Raw genomic sequence first — 27,214 nt, forward strand, 5'->3', positions numbered from 1 at the left:
GGAGGTTTATTTCACCGTCATACTAATATTGGTTTCTCCGGGAAGTCGAGGGGGCCCCTTCTGTTTTTAATCTGCGTCTGTGAGAAAGAGGCGTCTGGGAGTGATTTGAAGCACACTGTGACCTGCTTGGCAACTGAGCCCTTAGGGTTGCTAATGTCAGCGGAGAGGATGTGAACAGCTTGGACGGTGGGAATCTGATACATAAAGCTCACTTCTCATCTGTGTTGCCAAAAAGAGGATCGAGGAAAGCAGTTTGACCATTACTCAGCCGTGTTTTAACCATATATAAGCGTCGATGTGGCAGAAGGATTGTATAAATTTTGCTTATAAACAATGTCATAATGGTCATAAATAATACGACGCACTTAAACACACTTCAACTACGGTTTATTTATTGCAATAAGCTTTTTTGTCTAAATCCATTAAATAAATCAGTAGTTGCATCAAAACTTAGTCTGAGAACTTCTCACAAAGTTAATTAACTCGGGATTACGCTCTCAAACCTCTCAAAAAGAGACAATGACCAGAGCCATGTAATCCCATACACAAAATTGAAAAACACCCAAGACCAACAGGACATTGCAGCAAGCGTGGCTTTATCGGACGTTGGCCTGTTATTTGTTTCAGTGGGTTTGGCAGGCGATAATGCACAGCCAGGTCATAAACTTTATGGTCCATATTCCTCATATCAAATCATACCACAATCAGGTTTGAGTAACCCTGAAAAATTACAGAACTGCTGAAAACTTTGGTTGCTCAGGCAAAGCATGTTACGGTTCAATGTATCAGAGAAGAAAAAACAAATACAAGTAGGATGATACATACTGAAAACATATTCATGCTTTTCTGAGAAGTGAGAGAGAGAAATCAGAGAGTGTGAGAGAAAGTGAGGGAGAGGGAAACAGAGTTTTAGCTCTGTGGAATTTGGTGGGAACCTTGTTTCTTGCCAGGGGTGAATTGAATGAAGCTCAAAAACAAATAATAAAGGATCTCAAAAGTCCAAAGTCTCTCCATGCAGAGCTCATTCAGATTTGGTTGTTGATACAGAAAATATGTTCAAAACCAATCCATGTTACAGACTATGACAATGGAAGGCTGCTTTGCAGAACTTCTTCTCTGTTAGGAAATAAAAGAAAACATGATTTTAACTTAAGCTTTTGATTACTACTCATTCTCAACTAGATACTTACAGTATGATGACAGTGAATCAGTGTCCATTACTTTGGTTGTGAGGGACGTCATCGTGAGAAAACAACATGCTTCTCTTTTTTAAACTAGACTTTAAATATATGTTTTTTGACTAAACTTTTAACATACATTTTTCCTGTTTCAAATTAAAGAATTACATGACAAATACAATTTATTATTTAATTCACAGAAAATCATTAAAACGCTTTCCATTTTAGCGCCACACAATCAATAATTACAGAATCCATTTTAATTACTAATCCAGTTAATTGAAAACATTCATTTCATTCATCAAAACATGTTCATCAAAAATGAAATAATAAAAACTATTTTATAATCTTCCAGCTTTTTAAGATTTTGATTTGTGGATATCCAAGTCTTTAAATTGCTCAATTCCCTATAAAATCATGACCTACAGTGAGTGAATTTAGTGTCACCAAGGCTGGAGTGGACAACTGATTCACAACTGTTTACTGTGTGTGGTTTGTGCGATTTTACAGGAAACTTTGTAAACACTACAGCATAATATTAACTGACCTAATAAGGATCTGCTCTGGAGGTCCTGTCTTAACCCTTGTATTATCTTCCCGGTGACCATGCACTTGTTGTCCTCCCGCGTCAAAACTGACCCGGTCTGGTTTGTCTGTTTATAAAGCATAGAACAGTATAATTTATCTCTTAACGTCTTACGTCTTCTTAGCCAACTTCATTCCAACTCATTTTAACTAGTTTTACACTTATTTTTGCATTCGTGGTCAATAAAACCTAATCCACATGAAATTATCCCTAATTTCTAAGTAAAATGATGATAAATGGTTAGTTGTTTTGGATTACAACAGACTGGTATATGTCAAATATGAAGTAGCCAGGATATCCCCAGGTCAAAATGAACTGATGTTTTTTTTTTTTTATTCACAAACAACAGAATAAACAAAAAGAGCAAAACCAAATAAATTTATGAAGAATTGTCTTGAAAACGGGTCAAATTTGACCCGAGGACAACAGGAGCGTTAAAGAAGGTCCATTTGTGAAAATCTATTTCTAAAGACCTTCATAGAAACACCAGTGTGTTTATATTGCCATACCCCGTCTATCAGATTGTGGCAGAAATGGGAGTATGCTGACTGGTAAGGTAAATCTATTTACAATAAATATCAACATAAAAAAAACTGTACACACTGCACACAATTACTTCCTTTCTTGTATCTTCTTTTCTTATATCTTTATGTTAAGGTAACAAATATCCATAGTATCAGGATACATTGTGAATCCTAGGGGAGGTTTTACTATAAGCCCTTTAGGGTTTCTAACCTCTACTGCACAACCTATGCAATGTTTGTTGTTATATACAGTACTTTTTTATCACTTCCTTTGTGCTACTAAACTAAACAACTACACTAAACTAAACTAAACTAAACTAAATTGAACTGAACTGAACTGAACTGAACTAAACTAGGAGGGTTGGTAAGGGCCCAGCAGCTCCTTTTTGCCCTGGGGCCTCCAAGCAATCCAGCCATGAGTGTGACCCAATGTAGTCTCGCATTGCCAGATCTCCACAGCACTGTGTCAGCGGTGGAATATGGTCTGGCTACGGCACTTATCTATACTGGGATAAGGGGAAAAAAACTCTGGCTTGTTTGTAATTCTTTAAACCAACCACAACCTTCCTGGGCGGTGTTAAGCCCTGACGGCGGAAATAGCAGAAGGGGATGGACATCCGTTGCGTCAGGATTTATCCCAGCAATGTGCAGCCGTTGAGCCAGACTACACACAGTGACTGAGTAAAGTACTTTTGTCATGACATGTACTGTACTTCAAGGATAAGGCTGGCAATATTCTAAATGCTCATTATTGTCAACAAATAAAGTCCCAAAATATACTTTTACTTAAAAAAAGCTAAATAATTTCATCTGAATTTAGCATGAACGTTAGTGAAATAGGAGTAAAAAATGTATATTGTTTGGGGACTATTTTTTAGGCCCAGATTTGTCCTGGTGGGTTTTTACGGCAGCAGGACAGTGTATGTGAAATTGAGTCAAAATAAGAGCTAGATTGCCTTATATTCATGGTTATGTGGGAACATGTGGCTCATTGATGTATTTTTAATAGTTTTTGGACAACAATGGAGGTCCATGGCACAGAGGAATAAGCTATATCAGGCTTTGGATACACACAATATATCCTTTAAAGAGGCTTGTTTTTAAATAACTGCTGTTCATGTTGCATGAGCTTCTTTGACTCCATCCTACTCCACTTAGGAAATGTTCAGACTCACTGATAGTGTTTATTTCAGTTCATCTGTTCTTGAACAACAACATGACACAAAGGCCTATGGCAGACGTATTAAGATAAATAAGTAATTGCTGAACAATTGCAGACTTGTGTATTCCTCCGACAAAGGAGGTGCACTTTGGCTGATACATTATATCTCAGGAATCAGACAGTATGTCTCCTCCTTTGTTGTGCATTGATTATTATTGTTCCTCAGACCTATCCATTCTACTTATCCCATCTATGCGTTTCCTGCAAGGCACATACTGTACAACATACTTACCCTACAGTTATGGCTACGATTCAGTGAGACATAATGGACGCCACATCCGTTATGCTAAAATATGTTTTGGGTCTGATCAAACACAGCATATGTTTATCTACCCTGCCCTTACATGGCTGTACCCTGTATGCCACTTTGCATGGCAATCCCTCCAAGCTATCCACCATGGCACTAGCTTGCACGACTTGTGGCAAAGACCATTTCTAATTCATAAAAGCCAAAAGGATCAATTCAAAATTCATGAACAATCTGTCCTGCTACAACCAGTGATTTCTGTGACTGTGGGGCAGTAGAGACATGGAGCAGCAAAAAGGAAAGTTCTGCCTCCCCTCATTTTGACACGCAGACACAAATATACTGAAGCATGCGCACATACACATGATCCCAGGAGCAAAAGGTAAGGAGGAGGTTCTGGTATTTTTAATTACTTTGTTAATGCAAGATTTAGATTGAAATGAATTGCTAATAGAGTTCTGCATTCATGAGATGAATGCTTTTCTAAAGGGAGTGAAGAATGGGTGGTGGTCATTTTTTGCTTCAACAGCCAGTAAAGCTCACAGTTTTCTCCATTTTTATGTATAAAATCATTAAACCTTATTGGCATATACCTGTTTATTGAATTTAACTAACTTAACTTTAAAAACAGGAACAGTTTCCAATTCCAATTCCATTTAGCTGCTTTGGTTTCAGGGTCCTGGTATTGTGCATGTTGTCACACTGTCACATTATCATCACTCACTGGGACATTTGAATAGAATAAAGCCATTGTTACTGGGAAAAAGTTGAATTTATAGACACTGAATACTGACGCTAAGTACAGGCTGTCCACAATTTCAGTCCAGAACTGCAGCGCTCATACATCTTGTCAAACAAGACTCAATGTACAAGAGGAAATAGAAGCAGAATTATCACATGAATTTGTCTGATATGTTGTATTTTTGTCCAAATCTCTTGTAAAAATGGATACTATAATAAAACAACTTTGTCCATACAACTACTTTGGGTGGTTTCAAAGTATACAGACTAATTTAGGTGTCAGGCATAATAAATAGTTTAAGAGGCACAGATTCCTTTATAGGTGTGTCATTTCAAGGGAAATGGGAGTCAAATAATTTATTTGTAGATGGAATTGTGATGCCTCCAGTAACCTACTAATTGCATAAACAGCCCAAACAAAGGGCCACATTTCCACAAGGTCTGGATTTGCCTACATGTGATTTATTAAACAGTAAACATGGGGACAAGTCTGAATCTACTACAATGGATTTTAGTATCTTGGTAATTGTTAATTCACATTGCCATCTGCTGGCGAAAGCACAAATGTGCTCAATGAGAATGCAGTGTAACCAAACTAGCTACAAGTAACGTCAGACTTGGTAGCAAGTCCTCTATTTCGATTGGCTAATTGCCTCCATTGCACCAATCAGATTCTAGATTGTAGGCGGGACTACATCTGATGCAAACAGCAGGAAGTACGGGAAGTACACACTCAACAGCAATTACTTTTTTTGGAAACTTTTACTAGCGCAAACCTACTATGAAACCCGTAACGTGTTAATTCGTCTAAAGAGCCGGTTTATATATCAGTGAGGATGTTTATTTCATTGCGGTAGGCATTGAGATACTTTTAACGGGTCAGACTGGATCATCTGCTTTGTTTGTTTACTGGTGAAACAGCTGACAAGCTAACGTTAGCATCCTAGCTGGGCAAAATAATCGAGTTAAATGAGCTAAACTATCCAGCAGCACTGTCCTCATGAATGTAACTTAACATTAGTGAAAGAGCCAACGTACCTGTGCACTAGTGGAGGGTTGTCTTGGGTGAAAGTGTGCAAAGCTAACGTTAAATGTGTCGAGCGTTAGTTAAATAGTTTGGTCACTGAACCTGCGGCCAGCTTTAAAGGCCCACATCTTCATGTCAGTATGCCGTGTTCCTGTGGGAACTGGAGAAGATGGATTCGGCCGCTGGTCATTGTGCTGTATATTTTGTTGCTATTAGTCGTCCTGCCTCTGTGCATCTGGGAACTGCAGAAGTCAAAGGTCAGTTCGAACAATCGATGGATCTGATTGGCATGTTGCTTAATTTTGATTCAGGGAGCCCTGTTGGTTTAACACCGTGGTAAAATGTAACTGCGCACATTTAGTACTGCAATGATGAGGTACTTTTACTTTAATTGAGTAACGTTATGTTTATTTATATGCTAATAGGCCTATATATAGTGAAGTTTCAAAAGAGCAAATCAAGCATGAGCTCCCAGATTCGTCTGGTTTCCAGGCTTAATTGATATTAATTATACTCCTTGCCATTTCAGAGGGATGTAATCAAGTCTTTACTCCATTGCATTTATCTTACAGCAGTAGTTACTGATATTGATATTCATACAAAGCATGTGATTCACTGATGATGATGCATTGCTCACCGCAAAACATCTCCTTCTTATCAAGTCATTTGAGTCTGTAGTTGAGTTGTTGTACTTGTTTCAAGTATTTGCTACAATGAAGAGTCTTTCTTCATGATTCTAGCCCAGCAACCTGCCATTATTTCTAAAACAGAGATCTTCAACAAGGGGTCCGAGACCCCTAGGGGGTCCTCAGAGTCAATGCATGGGGGCCTCCAAATAATAGTACATTTTGATTATTTTTTTCTCCAAAATTTTAAAGTCTTAACATGAATCCAACATATTGTTAGCAAATATAAATCCCCACTGATGATAGGCTTACTGGTGTCACTAAGGTAGCCATCCACAGATACAGTTCATCCTAAGTGTGTATGTTTAACATTAAAACATGATTATAAAATAATGCCAACAATTATTAGGCTAATTTAATAGCTTAGTATTCCATGCAAAAATGTATAAAGGCTTTAGGCTGCCCTAAAGCCTTTATACTTTATAAGCCTTTATATAAGTTATTGTAGGCCCAGTTTAATATGCATTCATTTTATACAATATATTTAGTAGGGGGGACCCTGCTCCGTCTCTCTTTCAGTTAAGGGGTCCTTGATTTAAAAAAACGTTGAAGACCCCTGTTCTAAAATCACCTTTGAACACATTGATTTCAGTTATGATTAGTTTAAAATGCTCTGACAGATTTCCATATTTTAAGAAAATATAGGCTCTATTTTTGTCAGAAATGTCCTTGATTAACATACTATTCAGAGATTAATTCATCCCTAATGTCATTCCTGTAACACTATAAAAGTGACCATTCTGCATTATGAGCACTATTGATACGATATATTGGTAAATTCTTGTGATACAACTGTGGCACTTGGCCACTTGTGGTATTTTTAATAAGTATAAGTATTTTTTTAAGTTGTATTGCTATTTGACTTCAGTAAAAGATCTGAATACTACTTCCACCTCTGGCTTTATACAAAATGTAGCCAAATGCTATTTTCCCAGACGTAAATGCATAAATAAGTTACATTTGAACTGTTTCTTTCCATGTAATGACAGGTTGGCATTCATAATAGAGCATGGTTCATCGCTGGGATATTTGTCTTCATGACCATACCCATATCTTTATGGGGCATCCTCCAGCATCTGGTTCACTACACTCAGCCAGAGCTTCAGAAACCTATCATCAGGTAAAGATGTCAACAATCATGTCATCCATGAACAATAGTCTAAAACTGCTTTTTAATTGTTTTAATTGTTTGTTTTTTTAGGATATTATGGATGGTCCCAATCTACAGCTTGGACAGTGTGAGTTTATGTATAAATGTAATATGTATGTATCTACATAATAACCAACATTTAAATACAAAACAAACATACCGCTGCTGCCACATCACCATTTCCATGAGACATTACCTCAAGCTGTACCATTGAGAGAATGCATTTATGCTTTTTGAAAATGATATATCCCTACTTTCCATGTAATCTCTCTCTCTCTCTCTCTCTCTCTCTCTCTCATCTTGCAGTGGATTGCACTAAAATATCCCAGTATAGCAATTTATGTGGACACATGCAGAGAGTGCTATGAGGCCTATGTCATCTACAACTTCATGACCTTCTTGCTGAACTACCTGGAGAATCAGTACCCCAGCCTGGTGTCGATGCTGGAGGCCCAGGAGCAGCAGAAACACCTGCCCCCTCTTTGCTGCTGCCCGCCCTGGCCAATGGGAGAGTAAGTTTCCTTTTAGAATTAAGAAGAAAAAATTCATTTAGAATAGACCACTTTTACAATAAGGACTGAAATACCTACAATCCATGTGAGACCACGGGTTCACCTTACAATGTGGCAGCCAACACACCATACAACTATACAAATGCTTAGTCTGCATCCAATACTGGTCAAGGATTTGGTGTAAAATGAATAATTACCCATACCTCCATACTTTGACCCAAACACGCCAGCTTTATTGACCGTAGTCATATTTCCTTCTTCATGAATTGCCCCGTAACTATCTTTTTTATATATATATATTTGTAGTTTTATTATCAGTGGTCTTGCATTAATTAAGGCATGCAACAGCATATCTTTGATATTATTTGATTTAAAGGAGGTGTTTACAGTTTTGAAGGAAAAAAACAATTAAAATGACTTAAAGATAAAAGGTGACCAGTTTGTTTCTTGTACTTGCATTTAGTTTGAGTTTGAGTTTTAAGGCATTGGAATTTTAAGATGGAATTGTTTTTTAGTAAACAAGTCAATGGCGATGATGATGTAACCAGCTTCAAATTAGCCTCAGTCAGGCAACATCTGTAATTGGTTAACATGCCTGTGTGCAGTTAATTTTGCCCACAGCTTCTTTTTCACACAAGGATCAGTTTGTTCCTTTTAAAACTGAAGAAAAACAAATGAACAGTTGCCCGAAGGTCAGCAGTATCCACCTCATTTATTAGCTTTGTATTTAATTAAACTGCCCTGTTAAATGTTTTAACTGTGCCAGTATTGTTGCATTTTGCATGCGGCTATCATAGACCATGATCAAATTGATGCTGTGGAAAATATGGCAGTTCCATGTTAAAATGTTGTCATTACACTTGTTTGAAGCACTCACCACATCGCTTATGGCCATTAGCGATTGGGGTTGATTTCAAATTCAATAGATTTGACTGATATCGGCAAACTAGATGCTAATTTAATTCTAATTCAAATCATACATTTCCTCTGCAGGGTTTTACTGTTGAGATGCAAATTGGGAGTGTTGCAGTACACCGTTGTAAGACCCGTCACAACAGTGATTGCCTTGTGAGTAAGATCTGCTCCTCATGCACTTCATTTTATTCTATTTTATTCTTCTTAATGTCCATTGTGACTGTTTTTTCTTCTTCTTAGGATCTGTCAGCTGTGTGGAGTGTATGATGAAGGCAATTTTAGTTCAACAAATGCATGGACGTACCTGGTCATCTTCAACAATATGTCACAGCTGGTAATACTGCTATTGAGTCTAAATGTAATTTGCCTCAAGTAAGGACCGTGCCTGGGAGTATGTTAGAAAATAACATGGATGTAAAAAAAAATGTTACAAGCACCCTTTTTTTTTTAACTAGATTTCTCTCCGTCTTTCTTCTCTTGATCTAGTTTGCCATGTACTGCCTGGTGCTGTTCTACAGGGCTTTGAGAGAGGAACTGAGTCCAATCAAGCCAGTGGGAAAATTCCTGTGCGTCAAAATGGTGGTGTTCGTCTCTTTCTGGTAATTCTCAGTGTGTGACCTGAACATTCCTGAAAACAAACTTTGCATGAGTTGTTTTTACCTTGCTTGTATGTACTGTATATGTCGGTGAAATTTGCTTGCAGTCTCTTGATCTACATAGACGGTGGCATCAGATTGTGTGGTAGGTACTGAGAATGGTAATTTTGTAAACTCTTCTAGGCAAGCTGCGTTCATTGCTTTGCTGGTGAAAGTGGGCATTATCTCCGAGAAACGTACATGGGACTGGCAAAGTGTGGAGGCTGTAGCTACTGGCTTACAGGTAAGCTAAAGTGCATCTAGTTGAGGAATATATATATATATATATATATATATATATATGGCCTTTTTAATGTTTACATACCTTTTACTTTTTATCAGTATAAAACTCAACTGACCAACTGTCCTGTTTCCCTCAGGATTTCATCATCTGTGTGGAGATGTTTCTGGCGGCCATTGCCCATCACTTCAGCTTCACCTACAAGCCTTACATCCGGGAGGCTGAGGAGGGTTCTTGCTTTGACTCTTTCATGGCAATGTGGGACATCTCTGATGTCAGAGCAGACATTTCTGAACAAGTCCGCAATGTTGGTAGGTGTCTCCTGACCACCGGAGTACTTGCACAGTTGTGAATTGTATCTGGCGTGTTCTCCAAGCAAGAAAAGACGGTAAAGACTTTATTTTTTTTGTCGTCATTGACAGGGAGAACAGTTATGGGTCGTCCAAGGAAGTTCTACTTCAGGGAGGCGCAGAGTGATGGCGAGCGATCTGGTCTGCTCTCTTCGGGCTCCCAAGATGCCATCACTGAGGCGGCATCCAACCCCGTGTCACCCAACGGCCAATACCAGGGCCTTGGCAGAACCCTCACACCACACTCTTTGTCAGCCCCCGCTGGGCTCAGCTCGGCCCCGTGGGATGAAGGACATGAGGCTAGACCTGAAGAAACCCAGGAAGAAGAAAGGACCAACCAAACCAAAGAACCAACAGAAGCAGATCTCATCGTGATCACCTAGCCTATCGTTAGGCCGACGTCACCAACAGACTACCAGACTACCAGACATGGTTGGGCAGGACCCAATTACAGCCTTTCCATTTTCCTTTAGACATTACCAGACTAATGCAAGAATAAATATACTGTTGTTTAAAAAAGGCACATCAACCAAGTTACAGTATATGTTTGCCAACAAATGCAAAACCCGATGGACCTCTGTCAGTGACAGCTCCAAGAATGTTCAGTGAAGTTGTGGCACTATATGACTTGTAGATAACGTACATTTTATGCAGTTTTCTGATGCATTAGGGAGTTATATGGCACAGTAGGCAGCGCAGAATGGTTTTAAAATCATAATTGAGAAAGACTTCTGGTCAGTTTTAACGTGCGTCCCAAAAAGCACAGTCATGTTTCTTGAGAGGAGATGCCACATAATGCCTCCTGAAGTCAGAGCGAAGCTTGCATGTGTATACTTTCCAAATAGGAACTTATTACACTTTATTTGTGTTGTCTGTCATATCATGATCTCAGATGTGACAGTTGGATAAAAAAGAGAAATATGCAGCTTTTAAAAAGACAAATCTATGATACTAAAGCACACTAAATGTCCAGAATCATATATTTTCTTTTGTCCTAGCCTGTAGATGTGTGAAAAGAGCCGAAGCAAAAAAAATAGTTTGATGCAAAGTGAAGACTAAACTGTGGAGACAATAACCTGAGTGCTGAAAGATGTGTCCAAACAGTGTCATCACTACAGAATCAATATTAATACAATGGACTGTACAAGTATTAAAAACAACGTACACAACTTAGTCAGTTAGAATCAGCACATTCTAGTGAATTCCTATCAATGCTTTACTACATACAGCTCACTCTATAGTGTTTAATAGAAATGTATTCACTAGTCTTCTCAGATGCCTTGTTCTGTGTGCCGTGGAACTAGTCTATCCACTACATCTATTTAGCATTTATAATCCAGGATGTATTATTTGTTGAGATGTTTCCCATTGCTTTTAGCTGGAATAACTTTGCAGCTACTGCACACAAGCCATTTACTTTTCCGAGCTCTTTTGTCATTGTGACTTATATGGATTTGTGCAGGGATAGACACGTTTATTGTACAGCGTAGGATATCAGTTTGTGTTAGAAAAAAAAAAACAAACGTATCAAATCTACAGTATAATCTGCATCTCGTCCAGCTAGAGAATGTTGCATTGCCTTAAATGATTTTATTTTTTTATTCAAATAAAACTGACAGGATTACATCAGATGTTTGATGTAAATGGTTCCACATTTTAATTTAATTCCATCTCTGGCAGTCTCTTCAATAAATCAGATGAACTATATTTTCTGTTATTATTTCTTGCATTTATTAATAAAATGTCACATTTATTGATGAAGTGTTTTTTTAAATTGATAACGAAAAACATCTTTAGAAAAACAACTGCGCCTATAATCAAGGGACAACTATAATATTTATATTATATACTTACAGTTACAAAGGTGTGGCTCATGCAGGCCGTTACTAAATCTCGAAACAGAGATCCCATCTGTCTGGGAAAAACGTTGAAGACTGGTATAACATTTAGGGAAAAAAATGACACTGGAGAAAATAAATCTTCAAATGATACCAGAAAGGAAATGCATAGCATTTAATGCATTTCCCTATGTGTCAATAGCCTCTATTTGATTGAGGCATAACATACATAGAAATGACACTCATTACAAAACTATAGTGCAAGACATTATTGTTCCATTTGCCCGGGGGTATTCTGTATATGGGCGGATATAGAGATGGCGCTCTTGTGAAGCTTCACAGCGAGGTGGACCCTGTCTCTGGCTCGTACCTCCAGGGGCTGCTGCAACACAACGGCGGCCTGCTTCCAGTGAGAGTTCTGGCTCAGGGTGCTGACACTGATCTCCTGGTCCAGGTAGATGTGATACCAGAAGGGGATTGCAGTTAATCTGCCTGCAGACGTAGCCTGGACCTGGGAAACAGGGATTATGTCTTAACAAGATACTTAATGTTACGCAAGAACAGTCAGCTACTAGTATACTGTACTCTGTGCCAGTTGCCTGTAAATCACTGGTCATGTTTTGCTTGTTACTTTAAAAAAATAATACTACATGACACGTGCAAAACAAAATAAAATCAGACCATGGTTCTTTTCAGTTCGACCCTGACCAATAAGTTATTTTCAGTTTTTGCATTTTAATATTTATGGGTTTAGAGGAAATCGCTTGGATGGGATCCATTCACATTGCACCTCATGTTAGATCGCTGTATGAATGTGGATGTCTTGTGGTGATGAGTGTCAGAAAATAGTTTAATGTTCCAAAACTAAACAATTTCAAACAGCTTCAGGACACAAAGTCAAAATTCAAAAAGTGGGTTTGTGCTGGGACCAGAAATACAAAGTTAGCAGGGAAAGTAAAGTTAAAAGTGTATCTTAGGGAGATGTGCACAGCGCGTCTTAAGGCCCTGACACACCAACCCGATAATCGGCCGTCGGACAGTCTGGCGAGGTCAGTGACTCCAGTCTGTTCGGTGTGTTCCGTGCTGTCGCCCGTCGGCCTTCATTTTGGCCGACCTGACTTGCGGGCGGGCAGTCGGATTCAATGACCAATCTGATTGGTGGAGTGCTAACCCGGAAATGACGAGCGGGATGAGTGACGGACGCCTCTCAAAATCTGACGAAAATCTTTTAAACTGACCTTTGTCGATCTGACATGAAGACAGATTCAGCAACTGCATGGCCTATTTCTCGCTTAAAATGTTTTCAGAAACACGTTTCAGTGAACTATTTTTGTAAAATACGAGATTGTATTTCAAACGAGCCGTCATTATGGTCGGCTGGAGAAGCCAGACCCGCAGGACGCGTTCGGCATTTCCGGTTTTCATTTTTTGGGCGACGACACAGATTAGCGCCGCCTGCTGTTATGGAGACGTATTACTTCTCGCGCACGCGCAGAACGTACGCTCAAGTCGGCGTCACTTCGGTGTGTTCCGAGGCACTTTTTAGACCTCTGGGAGCTGACTGATCAGTCCGACTGCCTGTTCTGCCGACGGTCGGCCGTCGGGTTGGTGTGTCAGGGCCTTTAGTAGGTATGACTCATTTCCAGGTTTTTGGTGCAGTATGTTCGTGTACCAGAAGGTAGCTGTGGGAATTTTAAGATTTTCTTTTTGGGTTTTCTGAATTGGCAGAGTCAATGCATGAATTCAAGTTTCCACAGTTCAGCTATGTTCTACTGCAGCACTTGTAAAGAGATGACTTTTTTTTTTTTTTTTTTTTATATAAAGACAGTTTAAATGAATTACCGTTACTTCTCTGTTAGTGTAGTTTGCGGTGGAATCCATTAGGTCAAGAACAAAGAGCTCCACAGAGTCACTGAGATGCCTGCACTCCAGTGTGGAGAAGTCCAAAAACACATGGACAGGTACCTAAAAGACAAAAAAAAACCTGCAGTGTTAGTGAGTGGTTTGTAGCAGATAAAAACAAGGACTATGTGGTGATGTCATTAATAAGGAACTACATAATATGAAAACCAATAAAAGACCAGGGAGGAAGAGCTACAGGGATCTGACAGCGATGTAACACAAAACAGGTGCTCCTGATGCACAGGTTGGCACCCACCTCCACAAGAGGGAATGGATCACCCCCCCCCCAAAAAAAAACAAACATCAAGGCACACTGCTTCGTTAAAGTACAAAAGTAAAAAAAAAAGAAACTTTTTTAAGACAAATGCTCCCTCAGCTTTTTAAAATGGTGTACTTGTACAAAGCTGTGTGCCTTGGTTATTTGTTGCCTTGATTTTTTTTTTTTTTTTTTTTATTACATGATGTACTCTTATATTTGAAAAATAGTTGCTTGTTTTTGCCCATGGTACAGATTTTCCCAAAAGCTTCAGAAAAAAGAGCTCAGACCTAAAAAAAAAAAAAAATATATTTTTTTAAAGCCAGAGGAACACTGCTGCAGTGTATTCAAAATCATGCACAAGCTGACTCACAGTTGTTGTTCTCCCAAACCATTATTTATCTACATCAGGTTTTAATGTGAAGAGTCAGTGGATAATCACTGAAATCACTGATTAATGCTTGGAAACTAATCCTCCACCTCAAACTCTTCCAAACTTGACAAGCAGGCCGTGGCTGCAGGGCAGCAGACTTAAAAGCTTAGGGAGAAACCAAAGTGGCAGCACAGAAAAGTGTCACAGTTTCCTTTACTGCCGAACAAAAGAATCTTTCCTCCTCCCTGTCACAGTTGTGTAGGCCTCAGAGCCCGCTGTTTGATGTGCTTGATGTAATGCATACTGATGGATTCAGGTAAGAATGTCTTGGGCCAAGCTGTGTGTTGTGTCTTGTGTGACAGTTGTGCTAGAAAGTGCCCTCCACCGAGGGCTTCAAAGACAACATCTGCTAAAACAAACGACCGTCCCGTGTGGCGCCTACGAAATTAGAGCACAAACATGATGCTGAAAAAAAAAAAAAAAAAAAAAAAAAAGATCATTTTCAGACCAAATAAAGAAAAATAATTCAAAAGGGGTTTTGCAGCTTCTTTAACGCAGCTGGGAAGCACACATCAAAGAGGTGTGCACAACAGAAAACACATTCTTGGACCTTAGTGTTCCAAGAGAAATACCTTGTTCAACAAAAGACAACCCATACATGGTGGGAAACAAAACAACTGCTTGAACAGTCTCTTTTTTTTTTTGCACTATATGCCAATCACATTTAACAAAGCTCACAAGCAATGCATTTGCACCAAATGGGCCAACTTTAAATGCGAATGACGCAAGCAGACAAACACAGCATGCTATATGTGAAAACTGGCAATATTGACTGTTGCCTCAGTAACGTGAGATTGACGGTTGCCTCAGTAAACATGAGACAGAATACAAGATTTGAAGATGTGAATGGTTTGAGATGTATAACACGAAGATTTTGCAACTCGTGTTATGAAGACTGGAGAAGTTTCAGCTTGACAATACTGTTTTAGTGCACTTCAATGTGATTTCTTATACATTATTATGGAGTTACTTTGATATTATTTAAAACCACTATTTAGCAAGAACACATCTCCTGATTAAAATGAGTTCATAGTAAAAAATAAAAATAAAAAAGAAGTTGTAAACCTCTTTAGCAGGGACACTGTTGTTTGATTTGATAAGATGCTTGTTTGAACCAGTCACTGACTGCACAGGAGATCAGCCTGTGTGCTGTACACAGCTTAGAAATCTCTGTTAAAGCTGACTAAACTGTAGCAGTTAACATGTAGTACACATTTGAGGTCATATTTTCAGTAGTCTCGCATTGCCAGACCTTCCTCCACAGCGCCACGGAGGAGGGTCTGGCTAGTCCACACAGCATCCCGGGATGAGAGAAAAACGTGCTCTGGTTTATTGACATTTCTTTAAACCAATCACAATTGTCTTGGGCGGCGCTATGCTCCGGACGGAGCAACGGTGCCGCTGCAAAATAGCCTCGGGAAGGAACTTGTTTTGGTGGAACGTGTACTTTTAAAAGTTGTTTTAGTCATGCAACAGAAAACTCAGATTGGACAGATAGTCTAGCTAGCTGTCTGGATTTACCCTGCAGAGATCTGAGGAGCAGTTAACCTCAGTCCTCATAAAGCCACCGGAGTTTAAAATTACAACACAAAGAAAGCGGGAGGTAACGGACATCCAGGCGAAAAGAGTGAAATCTGGCGGAATTTCCGGCGGCACCGGATCAATCCCGGATATGGAAAGTCGTGGATATAGACTACCCTTGATGCATATTAGCTTATGTAGGTAAACTTACAGTGAACTGGTTGATGAAGGGAGCAATGTTGAATCCCAGTGTTGGCTCCTGGCCCTGGACAGCACTTTCCAACAGCAACGTGTCCGACTCCACCAGCATCCCGTGCACCACAATCTTTGCTGGGAAAATTTGTCCTCCATCCTCCAGCAAACATCTAATATAGATCACAGAAATGCATTTTACTCTAAAGTACTGTATATACAGTACAAGTACAGCAATAAAATGATAATCAAAACACAAAGCAAAATAAACCAAAGTGATCGAGCATTTCTATAAGCCCCACTCTGGCTGTTGCCCTTACCTGGCCAGTGATGCTTTCTCCATCAACTTCTGTCTAATGAGACCACAAGTCTCTACACAGTCCAGCATGATGGCGCTCCACAGCTTCTCTCTGGACGGCCTTTTCAGCATCCCCTGCTCATCCTCCGTGTGGTTGAGCCAGAACTCCAGATGCTGTTCTGGGACATTATTGGAGCGAGCCAATCTCTTCAGGACTTCCTGTTGCTTGGTCTTTTCCACAGAACTGTACGCTTTTACGTGACCATTGCTGGCAGCGATGAGGGAGAGTAGAGAGAAGCCCTCTGACACATCGAGGACATAGAGCAGGTCACTAGAGTCTGCAGAGTCCGTGGGGCCGGACTGAACGCCTGATCCGCGCTCTTTGTTTTGGCATTTAACCTTCAGCTGGGAGAAGAGTTTGGCCAGCGCACTGCAAAAACTCTGATGGTAATCATTGTTGTTCAGAAGCGCCATTTCTGAACATTCCAGCATGCAGAAGTCTTTAGTTGGATTCTGGTCAGTCTGAAGACATGCCAGTGCACTGCACAGTTCAGCCTCTGTGTTTGGGTTTGGATTTGGAATGGGGTTTCCAGAGTCCTGCAGATCCAGACGCTTGTCGAGACGGATTTCATGCCCATCTCTCAGCACAGCGACACTGCAGAGCCTCAGGAAGGCATCTCTGCAGGAGACTTCAACAAGCAGCTCGTCTTGGGGTTTCAGGACAAAACCTGAAAAGAATCAAAGGAAGGAAACACTGATTTCATGTGGTTCCTGTCGACTTGTGCAAACCCCATTAAACGCTGGGTAGCAAATGAAATTTACTGAAGCACAGAGAACTGAAAACTGTCAAATACCAAAGATGGCATTGGATGTCTGGTCTGATTTGTAATGTATGTTATTTTTCAGAAACGTCCTGATTTAAGTTAAACATTTGCCAGTTTTAGGCTCTTTTATTTAGGTCAAGTTCAAAGTTCTACAGCTTCTTCTGCCTAACAACATTTAAAAAAAAGATTATAAACAGGAAGAGACAACATTTCACATAATTAAACAATAAGATTATTATTAATAATGTCATGATTTTATAAATGCTAAATTGACAGGGGTCTAAGGATAAAGGGTGCTGTATGCTGTTCAGATTGTAAAGCCCTTTGAGACAAACTTGTGATTTTGGGCTGTATAAATAAAATTGACTTGACAATTGAAACACTTTCATAAAGAGACAGAGAGTGAAGAAAAAGCAGGAGATGCAGAAAGGGAGAGGGAGAGCGAGCCCAACAGAGAAATGAGATTCAGGGGGCCGGGTGCACAGAGAGAGTGGGTGGGGTTTGATTCCTACAGGAATAACATCTGTTCATGTCTTCATGTCAGCGCGCGGCTCGTCAGAAGCATTTGGGAAAAATGCATATTTATTGCCTATAAGAATTTCATGAACACTAAAGAGTGTCACAGGCGATCGCGGCACACACGTCACAGCGACCGGGAAACGGATGTTGGTGATCACCGGGAAAGGTGGCGGCTCCCTCGACGCTGCCGTCGCCAATTAGCAGCGCAGTGAAATGCTGCAGAGCCCTGTCTGACAGATGATGTACTGCAATGCCAACTGGAACATGTCACCTCATGTCAGTGTCTATTACGTTCACAGTGGCTTAGGATGACAGCAAAATAAAGATTATCTTTCAGTTTTGTCAGTTTAAAGTATTTTGCTTAACAAATACCAATTTGACTTTGGTATGGTATCTTTATTGCCTTTAAGCCTTAAAGATCATAAAATGTGTGTTATATTTATCTGGTACAGTAGTGTACTCCATTAATGGGTCTTTTTACACTGGCATATTGTGGACTATTGTGGTTTTTAAGACTTTCAGGGAGCTAAATCTTCGTGTATTATTCTGTCATTACGGTGAATTATTCTCACTAGTTCCCATGGAGATCAACTAAAAATAGTCAGAAATCTTGGTCAAAAAATTTCATGAAGGCTCTAGTAAAGTAGCAGTGATGATTACAGGCATTATTATTTTTTAAGATCATTTTTTGGGCATTTTAGGCCTTTATTCTACAGGACAGATAAAGACATGAAAGGGAGGAGAGGGGGGAATGACATGCAGCAAAGGGCCGAGGTCGGAGTCGAACCCGCGGCCGCTGCGTCGACGAGTAAACCTCTATATATGGGCGCCTGCTCTACCAACTGAGCTATCTGGGCGCCCACAGGCATTATTTAACACAGTTAGAAATGTTAAATACTGTATGTAGCCTACAACATACACTGCCCTCTTCTGATGTAACACGGAAATGCATGATAAATTGGAGTAAAGAATACAAGCTGAGCAGAAAGTAAAATAAACAATTTAAGGACAATTCCCTGGACACACTGTAACAGATGGACAACACTGATTACGCTGAACCTTTAAATGAGTAAAAATCCGTGTGAAGTTGTTGTTGGTGTCATGGCGTCTCCCTGTATGTCTAGTGAATCTTACCGTTGGTGCTGTGGACAGGGTAGATGGCTTGCTCCCAGCAGGTGTCCTCCTGGGGTCCAGTAGACAGGCTGCTCTCCTCGTCCAGGTGGAGCTGGAACCACACAGCCAGAGCGTCCAGCTCCCCCTCCTGAGTGACAGGCAGGCGGATCTGCTGCACCTCCCTGGAGCTCAGCCCCTCCAGTTCCTACACGTTACCAACACAAAACAGTTGGGGAAGGGAAGGGACAATGGAGTTGTTGCAGGGATACTGGCTAAAATCAAACATGTAATTGTTTGTAAAAAATATATTTAGAATTTATTATTGTATAAACTTGTTTCAGTTTTGTTCTGATCTATTTAGAAGTTAACTGTGTTTGATAAATATACTGGATGGTACATGAACAAATTATTTAATTAAGGAAATTATGGAATAGTAATTTGATCGATTGTTTGGCAAATGTTTTTGGGATTTTGACGATGTTTTCTGTTATAGGGTTGTTTATTAAAAAACAATAGATTGAAAACACTTTGGGTACGGACATTTCAAACAGGGTAGGACCCGAAAAGCATTTTGCTTCTTCCTACTCCCTTTTCGGACAAGAGTATTTATTTATTCATTTATTTATTTATTTTGGTTAAATTTCTTGCTTTTTCTTTTTTTATAGTGAAATACTTTGTGTCTTGTTTTTTAAAGTTTTTTTTTTTGCATGTTGTTTGGAATTAAACCATTCATTCATTCATTCATCCATTATCTTCTACGAATTTGATAAGACAGTTTGTACATTACTGGTCTTGTAGCTTTTCAACTTGCTTGTTAAGTCCAAAGCTGATAAGCATTAATATATATATAAATATTAGGGCTGTCAAAATAACGCGTTAATTTAGATTAATTAAACTGTGAAAAAAATAACGCGTTAAAAAAAAAAATAAAAAAAAAAATTTAACGCAGATTAATCTACTCCATATTGACGTTTGACCCGGAGCCGTTCTAGCCACCATTGGACTGTAAAATGAAGGAGGGAGACGAGAATGTGCTGCCTGGATCATTAATTGGAACATTTACTTGTAAAACTCTTCTTCCTGCCAACCCTGGCTACCGAAATCTGGTGCCACTGATATGTCTGCACTTCTCTCTGATGCTCTGAAGACGATGCATAACACAAACACCGCTGCACATGACGCTAGTTAACACTATACTCAACAGCAGCTAACGTTAGCCTACCGCTAGCTAGTTAACACTATACTCAACAGCAGCTAACATTAGCCTACCACTAGCTAGTAGCTGGATTAAACACGGTTAAAATGCTGACAGCTAACGCTAAACGGTGTAAAGTTTGACTGTGTTTTACTGTAGAGGATTCAACACCGGGATGTAACAATCTGCAGCTGCCGTCGGAAAAACAACACAGACGGTGCGTTCAATGAAACTGGTAAACTACAGCCTCGTGGTGCATTTGAAGTTATTGTAAATGTCCTTTTCCCATCTGATGGTTGTTTTTGTCGTTCAACAGAAATTTACTTGTTATACATTATTATCAAATCATTTAATTTTGGCCCTATGGCCTTAGCAATAAACAAGCCGTTCTTTAATGTCACCAACTGTTGTTTAGTACCCTTTTTTTTCTTCTTTTCTTTTTTTACTTTCTTAAAAAGTATCGGTTCAGGCACCGTTAATTATGTATGCGATTAATTTCAATTAATTAATCACAGAGTATGTAATTAATTAGATTACATTTTTTAATCGATAGCCCTAATAAATATACACGTGTATTTCACATTTTGTATAAGTATACTTTGGGTTTATAAATCTCAAGTAAGTCTAAACCTGACAGGCTAGCTACTGTATTTTCATCCAGACCAGTAACAACAATATGACATCAAATCTGGCCTACCTTGCTGCTGGCAAGCACCAAGAATACACATATCTGTGTATGTAAAAAGTTTATAAACGCATTGAATGTTATACAACAAGTATCGTCTCAACAATCACAAATGCACAGTAAATGTATCTCTCTTTTGTGGCACTTTGCAAGTAAGCTGGGGGTATTTCAAAATCACAAAAGAGCTAATGTTAATACTCAACGCAAAAACACGTCAAGGTCTGCTTATATTCTATAGGAAAAGCCCTTTGAAGCCTGAGGTTTTAAGGTGATAATGCAAATAGGACTTTGGCATGAGATAATATATCTCAACCCCTTGACTGGGAAATTGCAATACATACGGAAACCATTCAAATGTGGAAGAACAAAATGCAACAGGATAACTTTTCTTATGAATTTTCACTCCTGCTTCCTATCATATTCTTGGGACAAACTGAAGACTGAAGCTGATGTATAGCATATGCCAGAGTACTACTGTACATACTGTAACTGACTGAATCACACTGCAGTGCTCTTGCGAGTATCACTCTGCTAAAAAAAGAGTTTGCCTCACTGACACTTTATCACAGCTCTGTCATCAGGCTACATTTGTCTGAAAGTCCCTACTGTGCGGATTAATATCAACTCATTATCCTACAGGTGCTGTCTGGCAGACAAACAGTGCCTTCAATCTGCCAGGTGTTCACTGGGAGCTAATAAATCAGGAAACAATCCATGTAGGCCTGTACCTAAAAGATAAGTGGCCACTGATGTGCAATATTTTGGCCTGTGAGGCAGCCAATATGTTTATTTCATGGGACCAATAGAAATGGTAAGGTCAATTAATTCTTCTTCTAAGAGTTACACTAATCAGCTTGACCCAAGGCAACAAATACACAATGAATAGCAGGATTCCTCACATGGCTGCATATCAGAAACAAAGAACATGCAAAAGTGAAGTAAAGTCGAAATACTAAATTGATAGTAGGGTTGGGCATCGATATTAACAATTCTGATTCCAATTCTGATCTGTCAGAGGGCTTCTGATTCTTTGAGGGGTGGGGTTGAAATGGGCCACATGCTTATTTCACAGATAAGAGGAACATTTTATTTTGATTCAATGGTGATTTACAGTTTTACCGGGCTTTTTCAGCCACCCTTTAGAGCACCGCTTACTGTTCTCCATGGCTGCAACACAACAAGCACCTGGCTGCTATGGAAACCAAAACTTGCGCATGTTAAGTTTGGAACAGAAGACAAATTTTCAAAACGATTCTAATAGAAAAACGATTCCATTGGAATCGTAATTTTTTTTTAAACGATTCCAAGTTGGAACCGGTTCTTGATACCCAATCCTGATTGATAGTAGCTGAATTTATTCAACTATCATAGTTTAGCAACATTTGTTGTCCCCGTTTCTGCTCACCTGCACGTTGTTGAAATCTATGTTGAGGGCTGTGAATGGCTCCGTGAGAGGTTTATAGCCCCCAGGCAGTCTGCTTAGTCTCTCTGTAGTGTAAGGCTCCATGGAGTCATCCGGCTCAGGGCTGCAGCTCACTGGGCTACGGAGCTCCCCGGCTGCAGCTATGGACAGACTGCCCACCTCTGACACACACAGCCTGTATGGAAGACAAACAGCCATCTAACGACAGGTCCAGGCACCTTATAATTATAATATTATAATAATAATTTAAAAACAATTCCAATAAGAAATATCAGTACTCTCCTGTTAACCAAAATGTCTGATATGCCTCAGTTCAATAGCAGCATCTACATATTGCACCTTCTACGATCATGTTAAATAATGTAATTAAAAAATAAATGAAAAATCCACTAAAAATAGGACGTTTCTGGAAACAATCTGTGATATGTGATGTGTGATTATTCCAGCATGTATCTTATAAAAAAAAACAGTAAACATAATAATAAATAATAAAAAGAGGAATACAAAATGTTAAACCAAATGTTACTTCAAATGTTCAACTGAATATTCACATTCAATTAACCATGCTCTTCACGATTAGCTAATCGCATTCCTTCAAATCGCAATTTTGATTTGAAAGCGATTAATCGTTCAGCCCTAGTCCTGATATGTATATTCATTACAGGAAAAACATCATTTACCAGACACAGGAATACAGATGGACTCCAGGGCCTACCTGTGATGCCTGCGGATCTCGAGGCTTTCAAGAGCCATACCAAACACCGTGGCTCCAGCGGGGATGACCCGTCCTGTCGCAGACGGCTCCTGGAATTCATTCTCACCTCTCTTTAGGACAAGAAACATGTGCTTTTAATGAAACTACACATTAACCCCTCTTGATGGCACTAACACAACATCAAAGTCAACCGGATACATTCACCATTAACCTGGTTACTGTTATGTGTTGAAATGAGTGACAAGTCACAACTCGTACTGTAAACTCGGGTGTCATGGAACTTGCCCCAGTATGCATGAGATGAGTATGAGATTTGCGATGTTTAAAAAACAACTCACTGGGGACAAATTTCGTTTTTTTGCGTTAAGAAGTGACAAGGAGTGCCTTAAACAGGGTTTCTACAGGTTTCACCAAGTCAAATTCAAGACTTTTAAAGACCTTTTTAAAACCATTATGAATGAAATTTAAGACATCAACAAAAAAAAAGTCAGATGTCAGAGTCCGGAAACATTGTCTGAACAATTCCCTGATTTCCTCATTGGTATTATAGGACTGGTGTCTAGATTGGCTGCAAACTAAGTTGCATGTTGGTCTCATTTGTAGTCCTAATACAGCAAATTATATTTGGACTAGCGACAGAAAGAACTACAACACCACAGATAAAAAAAATAATAATAAAAAACATTCTAAAGCACTGCGGGAACATTTAAATGCACATTAGAGGTTGACGTGGGAAAATTAAGACCTGTTGAAAATTATTTAAGACCTAGAACCCAAGACCTAGAAGTCAATTTAAGACTTTTTAAAGCCTAAAACGTTGATTTTTAAATTTTAGACTTTTTAAGACCCCGAGGAAACTCTGTTAAAGCCATCATTAGTCTTGTTTCTCTGTGAGGCTAAAACATTTTTTGTCCCCCAAGCCCACACCCTGAACTCTGAAAAATTTTACAATTACTTGTTTTTGATGTTCAACTCTGTATGTCAGTGTTCAAACGGCAATAGATCTTGGATCCCAGGGACTCACAGAAACATCAATATAGCACTGTGGCAACTGGAGAACAACGTTCTGTTTCCTGTCCTGTGTTTGGGTTTAAAGCTATAGTGCGTAGTTTCTGTTGTCCCTACGAGGAATTGTAAGTAATGACAACAAAACTGTTGGCGCGTCCACATGATACAAGCTTACGTGATAGCGCACACGCCCCCACCTCTCCCCCATGCAGTTGCTAGTAGCCAAGGAGGACACGGAGGATAAAAAAAACATGGACTCTTCAGAAGACGTAATTATCTTCACTCAAGCTTCTGCACGGGAAAGTCACCGGACAACACAATCTTCTGAACACAGTCATACTGAGAAATACAGAGAGAGTTGTGTGGAGCTGATAGTCTTGATTAGCTTTGTAGCAACTCATTTGGCAATGGCTTAAATGTAACGGATGTTCATTAATATAAAACTTTACGCACTAAAGCTTTCATAGTTGAAGAATACCTGTGGAGGTAGCAGGAGGTGGTGCCAGGCGTGAATGAGACTCTCTATGATGCCCTCTCCAAACAATCCTGCATCTACAGTCTCTGTCACCACCAAGGACACCCTACGAAAAACAAAATATTGAATGGAAAAACATGAGAAACGATTATTAACTCTTAAACATGAATTTCATAATAGCGCAAACAAACAAAAAATCTGTATTGTTCTTCATAGGATTAATGTAAAATACTTGTAGCGTAAATTGTACCTGTGTGGAATGTCCTTCGGCACTTCCATCTCCAGAGACTTCATATGGAGGATCTTGATGCTGCCATCCATTCCATTCGCGGTCACCACCTCACAGGCCAATTCATACATGGTCTTCGACAGTTCACAGGCATACACCTCAGCGGCCCCTGCCTTCTTCGCACACATACTTACCAGAGAGAATCAGGAAATCAGAACAATGATACTTACGCATTGAAACAAAAGGCCCTACACTCCATAACTTAAAGAAGAACATGTTTCCAAATTCTCATGGAAAATATCTCACCCAAGGATCCCAGTGCCAGTACCTATGTCCAGTACAGTGTTGCAGCCGCTCTGAACAGCCTTCTGAATGGCTTGCTGGTACTTGCGGTTCCTTCCGTGATCGTTGAGCATTAAGAAATGCCAGCGCTCCACCAGCCAGTTGGCCACTCGGTAAAAGTTCTCCCTGGCTTCTGGATAGTCTGGTCTCAGCTTCAAGGCTTTGTGGAAATGACCGGCGGCTTCGTCTCTGAAGCCCATTCTGGATAAGAAAAAGGAGGGCCACAATATCTAGTCAAAGACTGTATAAGCAGATCATTCATCTAAATAATGTCAAGCTATATTATGCCTTGGAATTACGGGAGTGGTGACGCATTGTAAAAACACATGTATCTACGCAATGAAAACATTTATGCAGATAAGGATAATACCTGAACAGGTGTTCACCCATGCTGTTCAGGATAACCTCATCAGCAGGAAACAGTTCCAGTGCTTGTTCATAACAGTCAAAGAGGTCTTGAATGCGGCCCACAGAGTCCAGCTCTTCTGTCCATTTGAAGAGAGTGAACCTGAAGGACTCCTGAAAGGGAGAGGTCACACAATTAAGTTCCAATATTAAACACCTTTCGATTCTGCAGCAGTAAAAACAGACTGCTGTGTGTATGATTATTGTTATATGTGCACAATGTTTGGCAGAGAATGTATGCAGACAGGTTTTCAGTGTAGTGTAAACAGTCATTTACCCTTGCAAAGTCCTTAAACATAGGTGCAAGGTTGAGGACCAGAAGGTAGTGCACAAACGCAGTTCCATAATCTTGGTTGAACAAGCACTGCTGGGCACTTTCGAGGGAACTAGAGACCAGCTCGTTCCTGGCAGGATCCTCTCTGCGTCGCCTTCGGGTCCTCCTGCCATGCTTCAGCCTTGCACTGGCATTAGGCATCTCTTGAAAACAAAAAGGAGAGCGGAGAGTCTATTAGGAAATGATAACGTCTAATAAAACAATATAAAAAGGTTAAAGGAAATTGTCATTTCTAAGCATACACAGAGAAACGAAATGTGCCCCCTATACATGGTAGTAGGAGGAAATTGGAGCACCTGGAGGATACCCACACGAACACAGGGAGAACAGAACTCCATGCAGAAAGGCCCTGCCCAGACCGGGGATTAAACCCCAGTACCTACTTAATGTGAGGCAACAGTGCCACTGATCCACAGATAAATGCCACTTTTAATAAGACAATAAGTTTCCATATATGACTGTACTGTACTGTATGGCCCATAGACTTAGGAAGCCCATTTCTGCAAAAAAAAAAGACAAAAACAAATGGAGGAGTGACATTTTTTAAATTGTAAGATAAGTAAATGTTTGTATTTCTTAGTCAAAATGTAGAGATAATAGGTCCAAACGTTTCACAACTTTCTATTAGTCAAGATTATGAGATATGAACTCATGAGTATGAGTATGTTTTGACAGACTAATTAATTCATACTTTTGACTCAGGAGATCTCATAGTTTTGACTTACCATACTGTGTTATTTTTGTCATTCTAAAATATATGTATTTTTATTTTCCTGGAAATGGGCTTCCATACTTGCCAACATTTTGTAGATGAAAAAATAGTCATCATCATAACCTCAACATAAATAAATAATATTATTATTACGTAGTAAGAAGTAAATAAGCTACTGTTTAAATGAATTAGTTGAAAAACGTTACTTTAAACAAAAATGCTAAGTACTTCACAACCATTACTGACAATTTATGTTGACTTACTGTATGTTGTTTTAGCTCACAGGCTGGGGTAGATACACGATAAAGGTCACGGCTGTTTAGTAAAGGTAAAGTAACGTTAACCTTACTAATTTTGCAAACCCAAAAGCGTTAACGGTTATGTTCGATAAAGTCGTTAGCATCGTTATAAGCAATCCTTCCTCTGGCAGCAGCCAAACGTTAGTTTGCATGATAAAAGCTGCTCTGGCAGTGGCTACGAAAGGTTAACTGCATGTAAAAAAACATGACCGTATCTATTTAAATCCACGTTACAAAAGCAAGATGTCGATTAAAAGTGTAAATCATATTTCTGCATTCTGATGCCGCCAGAAACGGCGAGGATCGATAAACAACAAACGTGTCCGTGCGACAAACATAACTCGGTCAGAAACATGTAACGAGACAAGGTTCCACGGGCGCAACTGTAACGAAGTTTAATACATTTTAAGTTACGAACAGGGCGTGTTAAATATAGAGTATAAGCTGTAGAAAACATGGAGAATAATCTTTCCGTATTTATT

General features: G+C 39.5%; 2 protein-coding genes across 2 annotated transcripts; one reads left to right on the forward strand and one right to left on the reverse strand.

Annotated features, from left to right (window-relative positions):
- Positions 1 to 5,175: 5,175 nt before the first annotated feature.
- On the forward strand, positions 5,176 to 11,719 carry tmem184c (transmembrane protein 184C). Its single transcript, XM_031277057.2, has 10 exons — positions 5,176 to 5,782; positions 7,201 to 7,331; positions 7,413 to 7,449; positions 7,668 to 7,873; positions 8,867 to 8,941; positions 9,029 to 9,122; positions 9,275 to 9,387; positions 9,568 to 9,667; positions 9,804 to 9,975; positions 10,087 to 11,719. The coding sequence occupies exons 1-10, from the start codon at positions 5,666 to 5,668 to the stop codon at positions 10,395 to 10,397; spliced, it is 1,356 nt and encodes a 451-aa protein (XP_031132917.1). The 5' UTR covers positions 5,176 to 5,665; the 3' UTR covers positions 10,398 to 11,719.
- On the reverse strand, positions 11,458 to 27,206 carry prmt9 (protein arginine methyltransferase 9). Its single transcript, XM_031277049.2, has 13 exons — positions 26,697 to 27,206; positions 25,665 to 25,864; positions 25,353 to 25,501; positions 24,947 to 25,183; positions 24,662 to 24,829; positions 24,415 to 24,517; positions 22,929 to 23,038; positions 22,196 to 22,388; positions 18,932 to 19,115; positions 16,477 to 17,182; positions 16,176 to 16,329; positions 13,695 to 13,817; positions 11,458 to 12,363 (listed from the first exon to the last, which is right to left on the reverse strand). Exons 2-13 carry the CDS (start codon positions 25,860 to 25,862, stop codon positions 12,121 to 12,123), a joined length of 2,568 nt encoding a protein of 855 aa, XP_031132909.1. The 5' UTR covers positions 25,863 to 25,864; positions 26,697 to 27,206; the 3' UTR covers positions 11,458 to 12,120.
- Positions 27,207 to 27,214: the final 8 nt, after the last annotated feature.

This window comes from Sander lucioperca, chromosome 4, assembly GCF_008315115.2.
Source record: "Sander lucioperca isolate FBNREF2018 chromosome 4, SLUC_FBN_1.2, whole genome shotgun sequence".
In the NCBI taxonomy this organism is placed as follows: Eukaryota; Metazoa; Chordata; class Actinopteri; order Perciformes; family Percidae; genus Sander; species Sander lucioperca.

Excerpts from the sequence above, each read along its gene's own strand:
- tmem184c (XM_031277057.2), top strand. The coding sequence starts at position 5,666 with ATGCCGTGTTCCTGTGGGAACTGGAGAAGATGGATTCGGCCGCTGGTC. Across the intron at positions 7,874-8,866 it reads CCGCCCTGGCCAATGGGAGA|GGTTTTACTGTTGAGATGCA; the intron begins GTAAGTTTCCTT and ends TTTCCTCTGCAG. Across the intron at positions 9,123-9,274 it reads TCAACAATATGTCACAGCTG|TTTGCCATGTACTGCCTGGT; the intron begins GTAATACTGCTA and ends CTCTTGATCTAG.
- prmt9 (XM_031277049.2), bottom strand. The coding sequence starts at position 25,862 with ATGCCTAATGCCAGTGCAAGGCTGAAGCATGGCAGGAGGACCCGAAGG. Across the intron at positions 25,502-25,664 it reads TGTTTAAGGACTTTGCAAGG|GAGTCCTTCAGGTTCACTCT; the intron begins GTAAATGACTGT and ends TCTCCCTTTCAG. Across the intron at positions 24,518-24,661 it reads CCGAAGGACATTCCACACAG|GGTGTCCTTGGTGGTGACAG; the intron begins GTACAATTTACG and ends TGTTTTTCGTAG.